This window comes from Leucopleurus acutus, assembly GCF_964270905.1.
Source record: "Leucopleurus acutus genome assembly, chromosome: 16".
NCBI classification, from domain to species: Eukaryota; Metazoa; Chordata; class Mammalia; order Artiodactyla; family Delphinidae; genus Leucopleurus; species Leucopleurus acutus.
Window position 1 is genome coordinate 65,183,055 of NC_139158.1, and position 14,780 is coordinate 65,197,834.

Consider the following 14,780-nt stretch of genomic DNA (forward strand, 5'->3'; position numbering starts at 1 on the left):
TATTTCCAAATTACATATATGATAAGGGATTAATATCTAGAATATACACAGAACTCCTAAAACTCAACAACAAAAAACCAAAAGACTAGACTCAAAAACAGGTAAAGGTCTGGAATGGACATTTCTCCAAAAGAGATATACAAATGGTCAGCAAGCACGTGAAAAGATGCTCAACATCACTAATCATTAGGGAAATGCAAATCAAAAACAATGAGTTACCACTTCACACCCATTAGGTTGGCTGTTAAAAGAAAAAAAAAAAAACAGAAAACAAGTGTTGATGAGGATGTGGAGAAATTGGAACTCTTGTGCACTGTTGGAATGTAAAATGGTGCAACTGCTATGGAAAACGGTATGGCTATTCCTCAAAAAATTAAAAACAGTATTATATGATCCAGCAATTCCATTCTGGGTATATACCCAAAAGAACTGAAAGCAGAGACATGAACAGATATTTGTACACCCTTGTTCACTGTAGCATTATTCACAATAGCAAAAAGGTAGAAGCAGCCCAAGTGTCCCTTAACAGATGAATAGATAAATAAAATGTATATACCGTGGACATTTAACAAAGCTATTATTCAGCCTTACAAAGGAAGGAAATTCTGACATGCTATGACATAGATGAACCTTGAAGATGGTGTGCTAAGTGAAATAAGCCAATTAGAAAAAGACAACACTGTGATTACAGTCTTATGAGGAACTTAGCCAAATTCAGAGACAGAAAGTAGAATGGTAATTGCCAGGTGCTGAGGGGAGGGGAGAACAGGGAGTTAATAGTTTAATGGGCACCAAGATTCAGTTTTGTAAGATGAAAGTGTTCTGAAAATGGATAGTAGTGATAGCCACACTACAAAGTAAATGTACTTCACTGTGTCACAGAACTATAGACTTAAAAATAGCAAATTTTGTTATGTATATTTTATAGCAAAATTTTTTTAAGTTTTAAAAAAGAATTAACTTCTATTATTTTAAGAATAAAAGTTTAATAATTAACAATAAATTTATTATTTTAACAATAAATTTATTATTTAAATTTATTTAATAATAAAATCATTAAATTTAATAATTATTAATAATTATCATTATTTATTATAAGTTTTATTCCAATTTTCTCCATCTTCACTGCCCCCACCAAATTTCACCTGGGTAACTTTAAGTCTTTAAACTAGTCTCCCGGGGCTTCCCTGGTGGCGCAGTGGTTAAGAATCTGCCTGCCAATGCAAGGGACATGGGTTCGAGCTCTGGTCCGGGAAGATCCCACATGCCGCAGAGCAACGAAGCCCGGGCGCCACAACTACTGAGGCCCGCGCGCCTAGAGCCCGAGCTACGCAACGAGACGCCACTGCAATAAGCCCGTGCACCACAGTGAAGAGTAACGCCCCCCTCGCCGCAACTAGAGAAGGCCTGCGCAGTAACAAAGACCCAACGCAGCCAATAAAAAGAGGAAAAAAAAAAAATCTTATCTAAAAACTAGTCTCCCACTGTGATCCAGTCCTTCAAATAGCAGGCAGGGTGATCTTGTCAAGATGCAAACCTGAAAAGTAAAGTGTTCCCTGCTAAAATCCTTTCTGTGGCTTCCTCCACGCTTGGGATAAAAACAAATTCTTCGGGCTTCCCTGGTGGCGCAGTGGTTGAGAGTCCGCCTGCCGATGCAGGGGACACGGGTTTGTGCCCCGGTCCGGGAAGATCCCACATGCCGCGGAGCGGCTGGGCCCGTGAGCCATGGCCGCTGAGCCTGCACGTCCGGAGCCTGTTGCTCCACAACGGGAGAGGCCACAACAGTAAGAGGCCCGCGTACCAAAAACAAATTCTTCATGGCCATCATCAAAAAGACAAGAAATAACAAATACCGGCGTGGTTGTGGAAAAAAGGGAATCCTTGTGCACTGTTGGTGGGATTGTAAATTGGTACAGTCACTGTGGAAAACACTGTAGAGGATACTTAAAAAATTAAAAATAGAACTACCATACAAGCCAGCAATTCCACTTCTGAGAATATACCCAAAGGAAATGAAAACACGAACTCAAAAAGATATCTGCACCCCCATTTTCATAGCAATATTATGTACAATGGCCAAGACATGAAAACAACCTAAGTGTCCATCGATGGATGAATGGATAAAGAAGTTGTGAGATACATACAAACATACACGAATATTATTCAGCCATAAAAAAGAGAACATCCTACCATTTGCCACATCATGGATGGACCTTGAAGGCATTATGCTAAGTGAAATAAGTCAGACAGAGAAAGCCAAATACTGTATGACCTCACTTACATGTGGAATCTTTTAAAAGTATAATAAAAATTTAAAAACTCATAGCAAAAGCGATCAGACTTGTGGTTATCAGAGGCAGAGGGTGAGGGGAGCCCTGGGAAGTGGAGAAAGGTGGTCCAAAGATACAGACTTTCAGTTATAAGATAAGTAAGTACTAGGGATATATCATACAACATGATGACTATAGCTAACACTCTGCCATACAATGTATAGGAAAGTTAAGAGAGTAAATCCTAAGAGTTCTCAGGACAGGAGAATTTTTTTTCCTTTTTCAGATTCTTCTTTCTTTTCTTTTTATTGTATCTATCTGAGAAGGTGGAGGTTAGCTGATCCTACTGTGGTAATCATTTCACAATATATGTAAGTCAAACTATCATGCTGTAGACCTTAAACTTATACAGTGATGAACATCAATTATTTTTCTATACCACTGGAAAAAATTATTCAGCATGATTCTCCTAGTCCTTCTCCAACTTGTGGCTTTATACCTCACCATTAGCCGACATGGTTTCATCTCCTGGAATGCCCTCTTCCCTTCCCCTCCCTCTCCCTCTTCTTAATTCCTATTCTTCCCTCAGAGTTCAGTCTTCCCTAACCCCCAGATCAAATTCCCCATTACAAACCTTTGCCACCAGACCCAGCAGACTAAAAACTTACCTCTTCTGTCTTTGACTCCAGTCTAGGTATTTTCCCAACATTCTATGACAGAATGATCTGTCTGTCTCCAGCACTGCATGCCACCAGGGAGTCTATAAAAAATAGGCTTTATATCAGTGGTGCACATCCAAACTGGAGTGAGCTGGTTAGGCTTTACCACAGTTTTGCATATGGGAGAGAAACTGTTCAGAGAAGGGAGGGCTGATAAGAACAAGATCCATGGGAAAGTTAGTACTAAAGTTGTACGTCCATGTCAGGTATATGGCTGTCCCACCAGGTCCAGACAAAGTCATGTCTGTTGAAGTGTGTGTCATCTTTGGGGTCCAGCCCCACTCAACCTACTGAAACAGGATCTTGGGATTGGGTTGTGGGAGAAAACAACAGCTATGGTATTCTGAAAAAGTTTCCTAGGAGATACCATTGTTCACCTAAGATGGAGAACTACACCTGAATGTTGACAGGTATGCAAAGGATGTTCTGACCTTATTGATATTCCTTAAGACTTCAAGTGTAAGAGTGCGGATTTTCTTTTTTTTTTTTTTTTTGGCCTCGCCGCCCAGCTTGCAAGATCTTAGTTCCCTGACCAGGGATTGAACCTGGGGTCATGGCAGTGAAAGTGCGTGGGGCCCCAACCACTGGACCGTCAGGGAACTCCCCAGAGTGCAGATTTTGAAGTCAGACAGACCCAGGTAACAGTCGAGTGATTCTGAGCAAGTTTCTTTGCCTATATAAACCCACCACGTAGGATGATGGGCCTTGCTACGTAGCACAGTGCAAATGGCATCACCTGGAGGGCTTACTGAAACGCTGATTATGGGCCCCACCCACAGAATTTCTGATTCAGTAGGTCTGGGATGGGGGGGTCTCAGAATTTCAATCTCTAATCAAGTTCCCAGGTGATGCAGCTGCTGCTGGTCCAGAAACACACTTTGCGAACCACTAACCAAGCCCATAGCGAGGCCACGATAGATGAATACCCAGATCTTCTGATAGCCAATAAAGTACTCTCGCAACTTTACTCCCCCGAGGAGCCCTCAGCTGGTTCCAACATGCCATGCAGCCTTAGAAAATCACTTCCCCTTTTTGGATCTCAGGGCTCACATTTGTCAAAAGAGGGTGCTAGGCATGAGGAGACACTAAGTTATTACGGAAAAGAATTAACTCTGTGAACAAGGTCCTACGGGACTTGAAGGGTTAGGGGAGAAAACGAGCAAGGGCTAAATCCTGAGGGGCAACTCGGGGCTTCCGGGGAGCAAGGTTTGGGCTCGAAAGGACGCCTCGGGAAAGGTAGCGCCGCGTTCTGCCCCGCTGCTCGACGGGACAAGCTGTGGTGGATTGGACGACGCTCCTGTTCCAACCTCTGCTTTCGCCACAGCCACCGTTCTTCAGTCTCCGCAGCACCTCCTCGCGCTCGTGTCGCCGTCCGTACCAAGATTGTCCCTTCCCTCTCACTCTACCGCGGGGCTGGCGGAAGCGTGCCGTCACTTCCCCGCGCGTAGAGCGCTTGCGCCGAAGCGACGGTTGCTTTTCCGTGTAGACGGCTGTGCGGCCACCGATTGGCTGCGTGGGCACGTCGGCGGGAGGACGCGCGGCGCTGCGTTTTTCCGCCCTGCGCGCTCCTGGTCTCGGCCGAGCTAGCAGAGCCAGGGTGTTCGGGTAAGTGGGGGCAGCCGCAGGCGCGCCGCCGAACCGATCCGCTGAGCCTGTTGCTGCCGCTGCCGCCGCCGCCGCCGCCGCCGCCACCGCCACGCCCCGTGCGCCGTGACCCGCGACCCCAGACCCCGACCTCTTTTAGATCGGCCCGCGCGCCCCAGGCCCGGCCCGGGCGGCGCGACGGGAGGATGAGCGGCGGGCGGCGGAAGGAGGAGCCGCCTCAGCCGCTGCTGGCTAACGGGGCCCTCAAAGTCTCCGTCTGGAGCAAGGTGCTACGGAGCGACGCGGCCTGGGAGGACAAGGTGCGGTGGGGCCTGGCGAGGGCGCACGTTCGAGGAGCCGGCTGGGACTCGGGGACGAATGGACAGGCCCGAGCCTGCCCCTGCCCCCGTCCGGGCGCTGCCGAGTGTTCGGGGTGGTGGGGCGGGTGGCCCAAGGGTGTCGGGGCGAACTCGGAGGGCCCGGCTGTCGGGCTCCGGGCTCACTACGGAGTGGCCTAAGAGTGAAGTCGCCCGGGTCACGCGGGAAGCAGCAAGGAGGGGGCGGAGCAGTTGCCCCCCCGCGGGCAGGTCGGGTGCCTGAACGGCGAGAGCGAGGTGAATTCGATTCGATCTCCGCCTTTTACTCCCAGTAGGATCTTGAGTAAGTGACTTACCTTGTCGAATTAATAACTTACCACCGTGGTTAACTCGAACAGTAACGGTAACAGACTTCTACTGAGCGCTTGCTGTGTGTTGGGCGCCCTCTGTGCGTCATCTCACTCAAGTCTCCGAACAACTCTGAAGTCGGGTACCGTGGTGCGGTAAAGCGTTTAGCACATGGTGAGGCTCACTAAAGGTGAGCTGTCAGTGCTTTTCTGTTGAATGAGAAAACAGAATAAGCGTGAGAGTTGAGAGGGGAGAATGAGACCACCTTTCAGGGGTGAGTGTGGTGTGTGTGTGTGTATACACGCGAGGGAGTGGGGGAGAAACCACCAAATGTGTGTGAGGAATGGTTGGGGGACTTCAAGATGTCCTTACTGGTCACACGCATTCAGAAGATCTGAGTGTAAGCACTTCCCCAACTCTGCTCCATCGCGTGGAAGGAACCATCACAAATAGCTTGATTCCAGTTGGCCTGAAAAGAATGTTAGATTTGCAGTCTTTCCCCCCCTTTTATTTTTTTGGACTGATGAAGTAGTTTTTCATCAGTTACTTTCATCAGAAGTAGTTTTCCCTAGAGTTCCTGTAAAGTGGGGGGATGGGAGGTACTTCCTGAAGGTGCCCTTGTCCTGCCCCCAGTGCTGCCCAGCTCTTGTAAAATCTTTCTGATTTGCTGTGTCATTTCTTTCCTTTTTTGTGTAAGGACTGGTTTCTGCAGTCCAGGGCAGGTCAGAAACCTGAGTCTTCCGTGTTCTTGTATGAAAATTGGATATGCAGGCACCTGCCTCCTGCACTTTTTTTTTTGCGTTACGCGGGCCTCTCACTGCTGTGGCCTCTCCCAATGCGGACGCGCAGGCTCAGCGGCCATGGCTCACGGGCCCAGCCGCTCCGCGGCATGTGGGATCTTCCCGGACCGGGGCACGAACCCGTGTCCCCTGCATCGGCAGGCGGACTCTCAACCACTGCGCCACCAGGGAAGCCCCCTCCTGCACTTTTGTTTCTAATCTCTTTTCTCTTTTGTGACTTACTCAAAATTCAGAGTGTGGGAAGGTGGTACTGAATTGGTTAACAGTCAGCCCTTCTGCTTGTGGATAGTCTGTTCTTGTCTCTCCAGGTCAGATAACTAACTGGCCAGTAGCTCAGTTATTATCACAGCAATTTCATTTTTGTAGCTTCTGAAAAAATTAAGTAAATGATTTTCCTAAAAATTTTTATGTAGAGCACAACGCCCTGGAAGCCATCACTTAAGATAACTAAATGCATCATTTTTTAACCACATTTTAGTATAAGAAGATGTGGAGATTCAAGAACTGTATACCGTTGCTTTTGGGGAAAATTCCTCTGGAAGATGAGTTTAGCAGAAAGCTTTTCTGTTCCTCACCTATCACAGGAGGCTCTCTTGTGGCACCCACTCCAGATTATGCACACATTCTCTCTTTTCTACAGGATGAATTTTTAGATGTGATCTACTGGTTCCGACAGATCATTGCTGTGGTCCTAGGTGTCATTTGGGGAGTGTTACCATTGCGAGGTTTCTTGGGAATAGCAGGGTAAGTCTTGGGTTTTTTGTTTTGTTTTTTTCCCCTGTGTGTGTGTGTGTGTGTGTGTGTGTGTGTGTGTAATGACTAAATCAAAAAACTGGCCCCATGATGGCACTCCTGGGTCTGATACAGCACTCGTCAGTTCCACAGGCTTGGGAGCAGCTTGGGTCAGGCATGTTACCTTTATGAAGATCCAGGTTAGTTTATTCATTCATGGGTCCTTAGTGACCTCATGCAAGAGGTTGCCATATTGCCTGTTGGCAGCAGGCATCTAGTTCTGACATGACCTTTGTTGTCTGTGGAAGTTTGGAAAGTGGAAGAGCTTCTAATACTTGATGACCACTCCCTTGTGCACTGTGCTGGATGTCCAGAATCTTGGACTTGGCAGAAGTTGTTTTAGGTCCCTCCCTTTTTTTTGGCCGCGTCTTGCAGCATGCGGGATCTTTAGTTCCCTGAACAGGGATGGAACCCATGCCCCCTGCAGTGGAAGCGCGGAGTCCAAACCACTGGACCGCCCGGGAAGTCCCAGGTGCCTACATTTTAAAGGCAGTGAAGAAGTAGAGATTAAGCCCTCAGTTTTTTATTGTGTGCCTGTGGCAGCAGTTGACACGAGCTCCCGGTCGTGGCTCAGCTCGTTAACCAGTCACTGAGAGCAAGTCCGAATGCCCGCCAGGTTGAATTAATAGGATTTGTGGAAATTGTGTTTTTCTTTTTTTTTAAGATGTATTTATTTTATTTTATTATATTTTATTTATTTTTGGCTGCATCGGGTCTTAGTTGCGGCACACAGGATCTTTATTGAGTAATGTGGAATCTTTTGTTGTGGTGCGCGGGCTCTTCATTGTGGCGTGCGGGTTTTCTCTTCTCTAGTTGTGGCACGCAGGCTTCAGAGCATGTGAGCTCTGTAGTTTGTGGCACGTGGGCTCTCGTGTTGAGGCGCACAAGCTTAGTAGTTGTGGCGTGCGGGCTTAGTTGCCCCATGGCATGTATCGGGATCTTAGTTCCCCAACCAGCGATTGAACCCAAATTCCCTGCATTATAAGGTGGATTCTTTACCACTGGACCACCAGGGAAGTCCCGGAATTGTCTTAGGATAGGAGTTGTGGGCAAGTTATAGTAGAAATGGACAGGCAGGCCTCTGGGAATACAAACTGTCATACTCACCCATGGAAAATCACATATATTATTTTAACCATGATCACATACATCTCTTATTCCTTACTCTGGGGTGAAAAGTGTGAAACAGTTTCAAACTTCTTTGAGTTGCCTGTTTTTTCAGAAGATAACCCAAAAGGAATGTACAGTTCCCTCTCCTAACTAAAGAGTTGTTGTTGTTGTATTTATGTATGTATGTATATATGTATGTATGTATGTATGGCTGCATCGGGTCTTCGTTGTTGAGCGCAGGCTTAGTTGTGGTGAGAGGGGGCTACTCTTCATTGCGGTGCGCAGGCTTCTCATTGCAGTGGCTTCTCTTGTTGTGGAGCACAGGCTCTAGGCATGCGGGCTTCAGTAGTTGTGGTACACGGGCTCAGTAGTTGTGTCTCGAGGGCTCTAGAGTGCAGGCTCCGTAGTTGTGGTGCATGGGGCTTAGTTGCTCCGCGGCATGTGGGATCTTCCCAGACCAGGGCTCGAACCTGTGTCCCCTGCATTGGTAGGCAGATCCTTAACCATTGCGCCACCAGGGAAGTCCCTAAAGAGGTTTTCGATTTATGATGCTGATCAAAGCATTTGTCCAAGGAAACCATAAGAGTTTATCCTCTGACTGACTTTGACAGAGTGGACATTTGATGAGGACTCATTGAGGGTGATGAGACACAGGCAGGACCTGGTGTTCACAGAGGTCTTCTCAGGGTGGAAATGGTATGTAGATACATTTTTAGAATGTTGGTCACCCAGTTTTAGCTTTCTATGAGAAAAAAGGCAGATATAAGGAAAATGCCAGAGAAGGCAGAAGGCAATCTAAAGGCAAAAGGTAGTCAGTCTCCTGTCTTCCCCAGATCACTTTTCTAGGAGAGGATGACACTGGTTCAAATCCCCAGCAGCTATCTCGTCTTGTAGGAGTCCTACGGGATTTTTCCGAAGTCATCAATCTGCAAATAATATAGCAAAGACTAGAGCTAGTCTAGTATCCTTCCCACTGTGGCAAATGAGTAAGGCTGCCCAAACAGATTTTTTTTTTTTTTGCGGTACGCGGGCCTCTCACTCCTGTGGCCTCTCCCATTGCAGAGCACAGGCTCTGGACGCGCAGGCTCAACGGCCACGGCTCACGGGCCCAGCCGCTCCGCGGCATGTGGGATCTTCCCAGACCGGGGCATGAACCCGTGTCCCCCGCATTAGCAGGCGGATTCTCAACCACTGCGCCACCAGGGAAGCCCCAGATTTTTAACTTTCTAGAAAGCTCTGGATTCAAGTTCCAGCTCTGCCACTTTCAAGCTACATAATTTGGAGCTCACTTTGTGAGACTCAGTTTCCTCATTAAAATGAGGGCAATAAAGAAGTGCCTTCCTCATGAGATTGATGTGTGAATTAAATGAGGTGATTCAAGTAAACTGCTAAAGGTAGGGCTTAGTACATCATAGGTACTCCATAAGTGGTTCACTGCAGTCATATGATTAGCTTTACAAAGAGTGATAAAATATGGCTGGCTATTGAGAAAGCAAGAAACAGGGTGTTTGCAGTGAATTCACCTTGGAGTGGCTTACCCATCATGCCACTTTCTCAGGACTGCCTGTTTTCTAGGGTTCAGTCCCACACTGTCCTGCCAGAGCCAGTTTCTCTCCAAAGGAATCCCTTCCCTCCTTTGGTTGGCACCTTTTTCCCAGCTCTTGGAAAGTGCCCAAGGACATTGATTTTTTCCACACACACCCCCTTTCCTCCATCTATCTGACTCAGCTGCCTGGTGCTCAGTTGTGGTGACTGTCTCCTCCCCACTTCCCGCCTTCGCTGCCCTCTGTCTGGACCCCCACTTGACTTCTCTTCATTTCTGGTGTGGGCACCAGCTAGGACCTATTAAGGTAAAGCCATTTCCTTGGGTCTCATTACTTAAAATTTGCCTGGGAACTGAGTGTGATGGTTCTGCTCTGTCTGCTGAGGTTTTACGTAATTGGAGAGGGGTTCTATTCATCCCTTTCTGCCTCTGTCTCTCATAGAGCTTGGCACATGATTAAGAGGTGCTCAGTGAATGCTTGTTAAAATTTTTGAAAAGCTGAAACGAGTTCCCATTGATCCTTAGAAGCAGAGTCATATATTACCTTCCAGCCCTGAAGTCAGTATTTGTTAGATTTGTTATTTTGTTAAGACTGGAGTTTTTAAGATAGAATTGTTAAAAATCCATTTGAGAGTCAGTTTTTTGTTTTTTTGTTTTTTTTTTTTTGGCTGCCCCATGTGGCATGAAGGATGTTAGTTTCCCCACCAGGAATTGAACCCCTGCCCACCTGCAGTGGAAGCTGGAGTCTCAACTGCTGGACTGCCAGGGAAATCCCCAGTATTTTCATTTCTTTGTCCACCCATTCGCTATGTCATTCTCTCCCGTTTCCAATACAGAATTTATGCCCATCCTTAAAGCTCAGTGTGAGCCTTTCCAGTCCTTTTCCTGACCCCTCCCCCTTGTACACCAGACTTTTAAATGCCTTTGTGTCTGTGAATTCATTTTCTACTTAATGTGTGCCCCTTGGAAGGCAGGGCCTATGTCAGCCCTTTTCTCTCTCCCTGTCATCCTTTATTTATCTCTTTCCCTTATATTTCCCTTTCTCATCTCACTAAGCAACCACCTTACAGCTGGAGACTGTCAGAGTCTCCAGTCACTGTCCAGCCCTAGCTTATTAGCTGAGCCCCAGAGTGACATTGCTAAGTCCTGATAGTAGGCTGTCTAGAGCCACTAACTCAGCCTGTCCAAAATGGAACTCCTGTCAGAGGGAGGTGGCCAGATTGGCTGGGTCCCAAGATTCCTAGTAGACGACCAGGATATGGCCATGACATAGCCAAGCCAAGGACTGTATTTCGTGTGAAATCCAAGAAGAACCATCTGTCCTTCCTGACTCCCTGCTTCTGTTACTGGACCCATGGTTCTCCCAGGTCCTTAGGCTTGAAGCCTTTGGGGATTCTTGCCTCTCCATTCAACCATTTTCCCAGTCCCTGTCCTCAAACTTTATTTGTACTTATGTCCTGAAACAGGTCTAAACCAGCCTCCCAGCTCCTTTTCCTTCCACTCACGAGAAAGCCCATACTCTTGACTACTCACAAACTAGACTTCCTGGTGTATGTACACCCTGTCTCCTTGTTAACCTTGCACAGACAGCCTCAGGGTCTGTTCCCTGCCCCCCCCCCCATATACACTCCTCATCGCCATCATACTGCCCTGCCCCTACACCAGCCCACACTTAACTGATAGGAGGAACCTGTTCTCTTTGCATTTTCTACTGCAGCCTTCAGAAGGGATGTGGCCTAAGGCATATAGTCCCCCATTGGATTAGGTGCCGTAACTGGAAAGATCATAAAAAGAGAGTTTTGATCACTTTATGAATATTACTTTTACATAGAGATCAGTAGAGCAGAGTGATGTGTTACTACTCATGGTATTCTGATTCCTGCATCAGTTAAATCATATGTGATAGGGGTCAAAGACCTTCCTGGAAGTGCTCATAAACCTCTGGTTTCAATTCCACTCTGCCTGCTGTTTCTGGCTCCTAATAGGCGGTGAGCTGAGGGCGGGAACTGTCATGTTCACCTCTGCATCAAGTGCAGTAGCAGACAGTGGACATTCAGAAATTGTTTCCCGTTGGGAATTATGCAGAGGCTGCTTTACTATGCCCTTGCTTGCTCAACTAGGCCGTGAAGCAGCAGCTTAACATGTGTTTTCCCCATGCCCCCCCACCCCACCCCCCGAGCTGGAGCTACCTGGAGGCCCATGTCAGGTACTGGACCTATTTGGGGCTGTTCAGCAAGCAGCCTTCTGTCTTACTTCAAGGGGACTTGGAGAATTTATATGTGCTTCATTTTTATTTTATTTTCTGCTTTTGCTGGTCAGCTAAAAAGAGATGCTCCTTTTTTAAGTCTCTAGCACAACCAAGTGGGCAGCTCCATTGAGGGCCTAGGCGTTTTTATGTATTATTTCATTTGCCTCCGTAATAGAGTTAACTGTGCGACAGCAAGTGCCCTGATAGAGCTGGACCGTGTTGGTGGGAGTTCTCAGTCTTCCAAGCTTACAGTTTATGTTTGGTGCTTGTTCTCCCTTGCTCCAGATTCTGCCTGATCAATGCAGGTGTCCTGTACCTCTACTTCAGCAACTACCTACAGATAGATGAGGAAGAGTATGGCGGCACGTGGGAGCTCACAAAGGAAGGGTTTATGACATCGTTTGCCTTGTTCATGGTATGTGTAGCTGGTAATTTCACAGCAGGTTTTGTCATTTCCTGAGATGCCAGTTATTCAAGGGGAGCCCCTTGACTGAGTTACAGTGTGTGATGTGGGTACCATTTTTCAAGACTCCTGAGGCTGGAGGGCATGTCCTTTCTTGAGTTAATGTCCCAAAAGATGTGGTGTGATACACTGTATAGTCTCCCTGTGGTGAGCAAATCCAGAGCTCATTGTCAGTTTCTACATCTAATTCTCAACTCTGGCTGCATATTGAAAACTGGAAAACATTTAAAAATATCTTCATAACAGCCAAAAAATGCAAACAGCCGTCACCCGATGAATGGCTAGATAAAATGTTATATACCCAGACAGTAGAATATTACTTAGCCATAAAGAGGAATGAAGAACTGGTACATGCTACAAGGATGAACCTTGAAAACATTCTGCTAGGTGAAAGAATCCAGACACAAATGACCACATGTTGTATGATTCCATTTATGTGAAATGTCCAGAATAGGCAGATCCATATGGATAAGAAGTAGATTAATGGTTGCCAGTGGCGGGGGGAGGGGAAATGGGAAGTAACTGATAATGGGAATAGATTTTGTCTTCAGGGTGACGCAAATGCTCCAAAATGTTTTCACAACTCTGAATATACTAAAAACCTCTGAATTGTATACTTTACTTTAAAAGGGTAAACTTCATGAAGTATGAATTATACCTCAAAGTTATTTTTAAAAAATTATAGAACCCAGCCCAAACAACGAAATCAGAATCTCTGGGAGGTGGCGCCCAGGCATCTCTCTGTATGTTTTTAAAGAGCCCACGAGATTGCAAAGGCGAGTCAGGTTTGAGAACCTCTACTTTATTTGATATGGAGCTGACAGGATATGATGTAGTTTTGTTTTCACGTTTGTTGCTAATGCTAACACTTACTAGCAGTACAGTTTGCTTTACCTGTATCATTTCCACACCTATAACTCTAAGCCCTCGCACTCTGGTCTCTGTTTGGCAAGGGGAGAGACTTGTCCAGGGTCCCTTTGGGAACACAGGACGGTGGTCCTGGGCTCTATTAGAGACAGCTTGATTTCAGTGCTCTTGTCCCAAGCAGCTTATGCATTGGATAGCCCCCGGGAAGTACACTGTGCACCCATTCTTAGGATGCCTTTGTTTTGTGGAATGGGAGCCTGTGTTGACCCTGTTGGTGAGGGAGCCCATGAACATTGCTTGTTTCCTCTCTAGGTCATTTGGATCATCTTTTACACTGCCATCCACTATGACTGACGGTGCACAGTCCCCACCTGCTCCCTGTCTGGTCCAAAGGACCCTCTTAGTTATACCACAGAAACACAATTGTTGGGGGGCACCCCAGCCACGCGGAACCTGGAAGACCCGTGTTTCCTGGACCGAGAATCAGTGTGTTGGGCGTCAGTGTTTTCTGCAAGGGTTGTGACCTGAAACTTTTTAAAGAACCATCCACCTTTTGGGGAAGCATTTCTGAATTGTCCATCACCAACAGTTTCTTCTTGGATACCATCATGAAACACCTGTTTGCCGATTGGAGCTGTCCTGTAATTTGTGCACATCTGGATCCGGATGAAACATTAAATTGTCTTCCTTTTCCATCAGGTGTACGGTTTTTAAACTATATCAAACATTGGCATTTCAAGTCTTCTGAAAACAGTATGGCAGTATGTGCGTGGTCCATAGCACAGTACAAGCAGTATCTAATAACAGTTTTCGTTGTAGAATGTTTTCAGATACTTGAATAAATCAGATCTTTAATTGAGCCCCTGTTGGTGATACCTGGTAAAGCCTTTCCCACCTCACCTCTAGCCTCAGAACCCAATAGGAGCAATAGAGGTGGTGCCCTCCCATCCCGTTCCCTCTTCCCCCTTCCCTTTTCCTCCTCTCCCTGCTCCCTTAACAGCTCTATCCAGGCTTCTTTCCCTTAATGTGCAGCAGGGAAGTCAAGGGCTGGAGTTGGTGTAGGCTGTGGCCTTGACTTTGTGGAGGGAGGGCTTACCACCTGATGCCCTGATGCCCCCGCTCAGCACTGAGAGACGTGACTGAGCTCACTGCGGTGTGCTAGGCTCGGGTGGTGTCTTTTGCATTTGGCTACAAGACAGCAAGGCTGTTGTAGCCAAGAAAGCTTAGCCAGGTTCAAATGATGAGCCACAAGATGAAAGATCTGAGAGCTAGGACTGTCCAGAGAAGGGGCTTAATGGGGACGTGGAGGACCTGGACGGTCAGAGGTCCTGCTCTTTGCCGTGGCGGTCAGGTGGAAGCTGGAGAGCCCAGGTTCTGCTGCCGTCTAAGCCACCCATCCCCTCTTCTTCCTGTCCCTTCTAGGCCGTAGTTCTACCTTCTGAGGTGTGGTGGCATTCTGAATGAGACTGGTCAGTTTTCCTTAAATGATTATTTTTTTCTCCTTGATGCTAGTGGGCGTTCTCTGCCTTGTGGGAGTGGTTGTGGGGATGTAGAATGAGACTCGACAGGCAGAGGGAGGAAGGTGGTACTGGGACTCCCAAACTCGGGAACTGGCTGGGTCACACCGAGGACATCTAGTCTCTTTGGAGTCCTGGCCCTGTTCTTAACTGGTCTTTACTTGAACTAGAGGCTGTAGGTCGGGTCATGGCACTGGGAGGA

The 14,780-nt window shown here is 47.0% G+C and overlaps 1 protein-coding gene across 1 annotated transcript; it reads left to right on the forward strand.

Annotated features, from left to right (window-relative positions):
- Positions 1–4,546: 4,546 nt before the first annotated feature.
- Positions 4,547–13,920, forward strand: LOC309973218 (GEL complex subunit OPTI). Its single transcript, XM_082857263.1, has 4 exons — positions 4,547–4,893; positions 6,679–6,782; positions 12,017–12,146; positions 13,374–13,920. Exons 1-4 carry the CDS (start codon positions 4,780–4,782, stop codon positions 13,413–13,415), a joined length of 390 nt encoding a protein of 129 aa, XP_082713389.1. The 5' UTR covers positions 4,547–4,779; the 3' UTR covers positions 13,416–13,920.
- The last annotated feature ends 860 nt before the right edge of the window (positions 13,921–14,780 follow it).

Excerpts from the sequence above, each read along its gene's own strand:
- LOC309973218 (XM_082857263.1), top strand. The coding sequence starts at position 4,780 with ATGAGCGGCGGGCGGCGGAAGGAGGAGCCGCCTCAGCCGCTGCTGGCT. Across the intron at positions 4,894-6,678 it reads ACGCGGCCTGGGAGGACAAG|GATGAATTTTTAGATGTGAT; the intron begins GTGCGGTGGGGC and ends TCTTTTCTACAG. Across the intron at positions 12,147-13,373 it reads CATCGTTTGCCTTGTTCATG|GTCATTTGGATCATCTTTTA; the intron begins GTATGTGTAGCT and ends TTTCCTCTCTAG.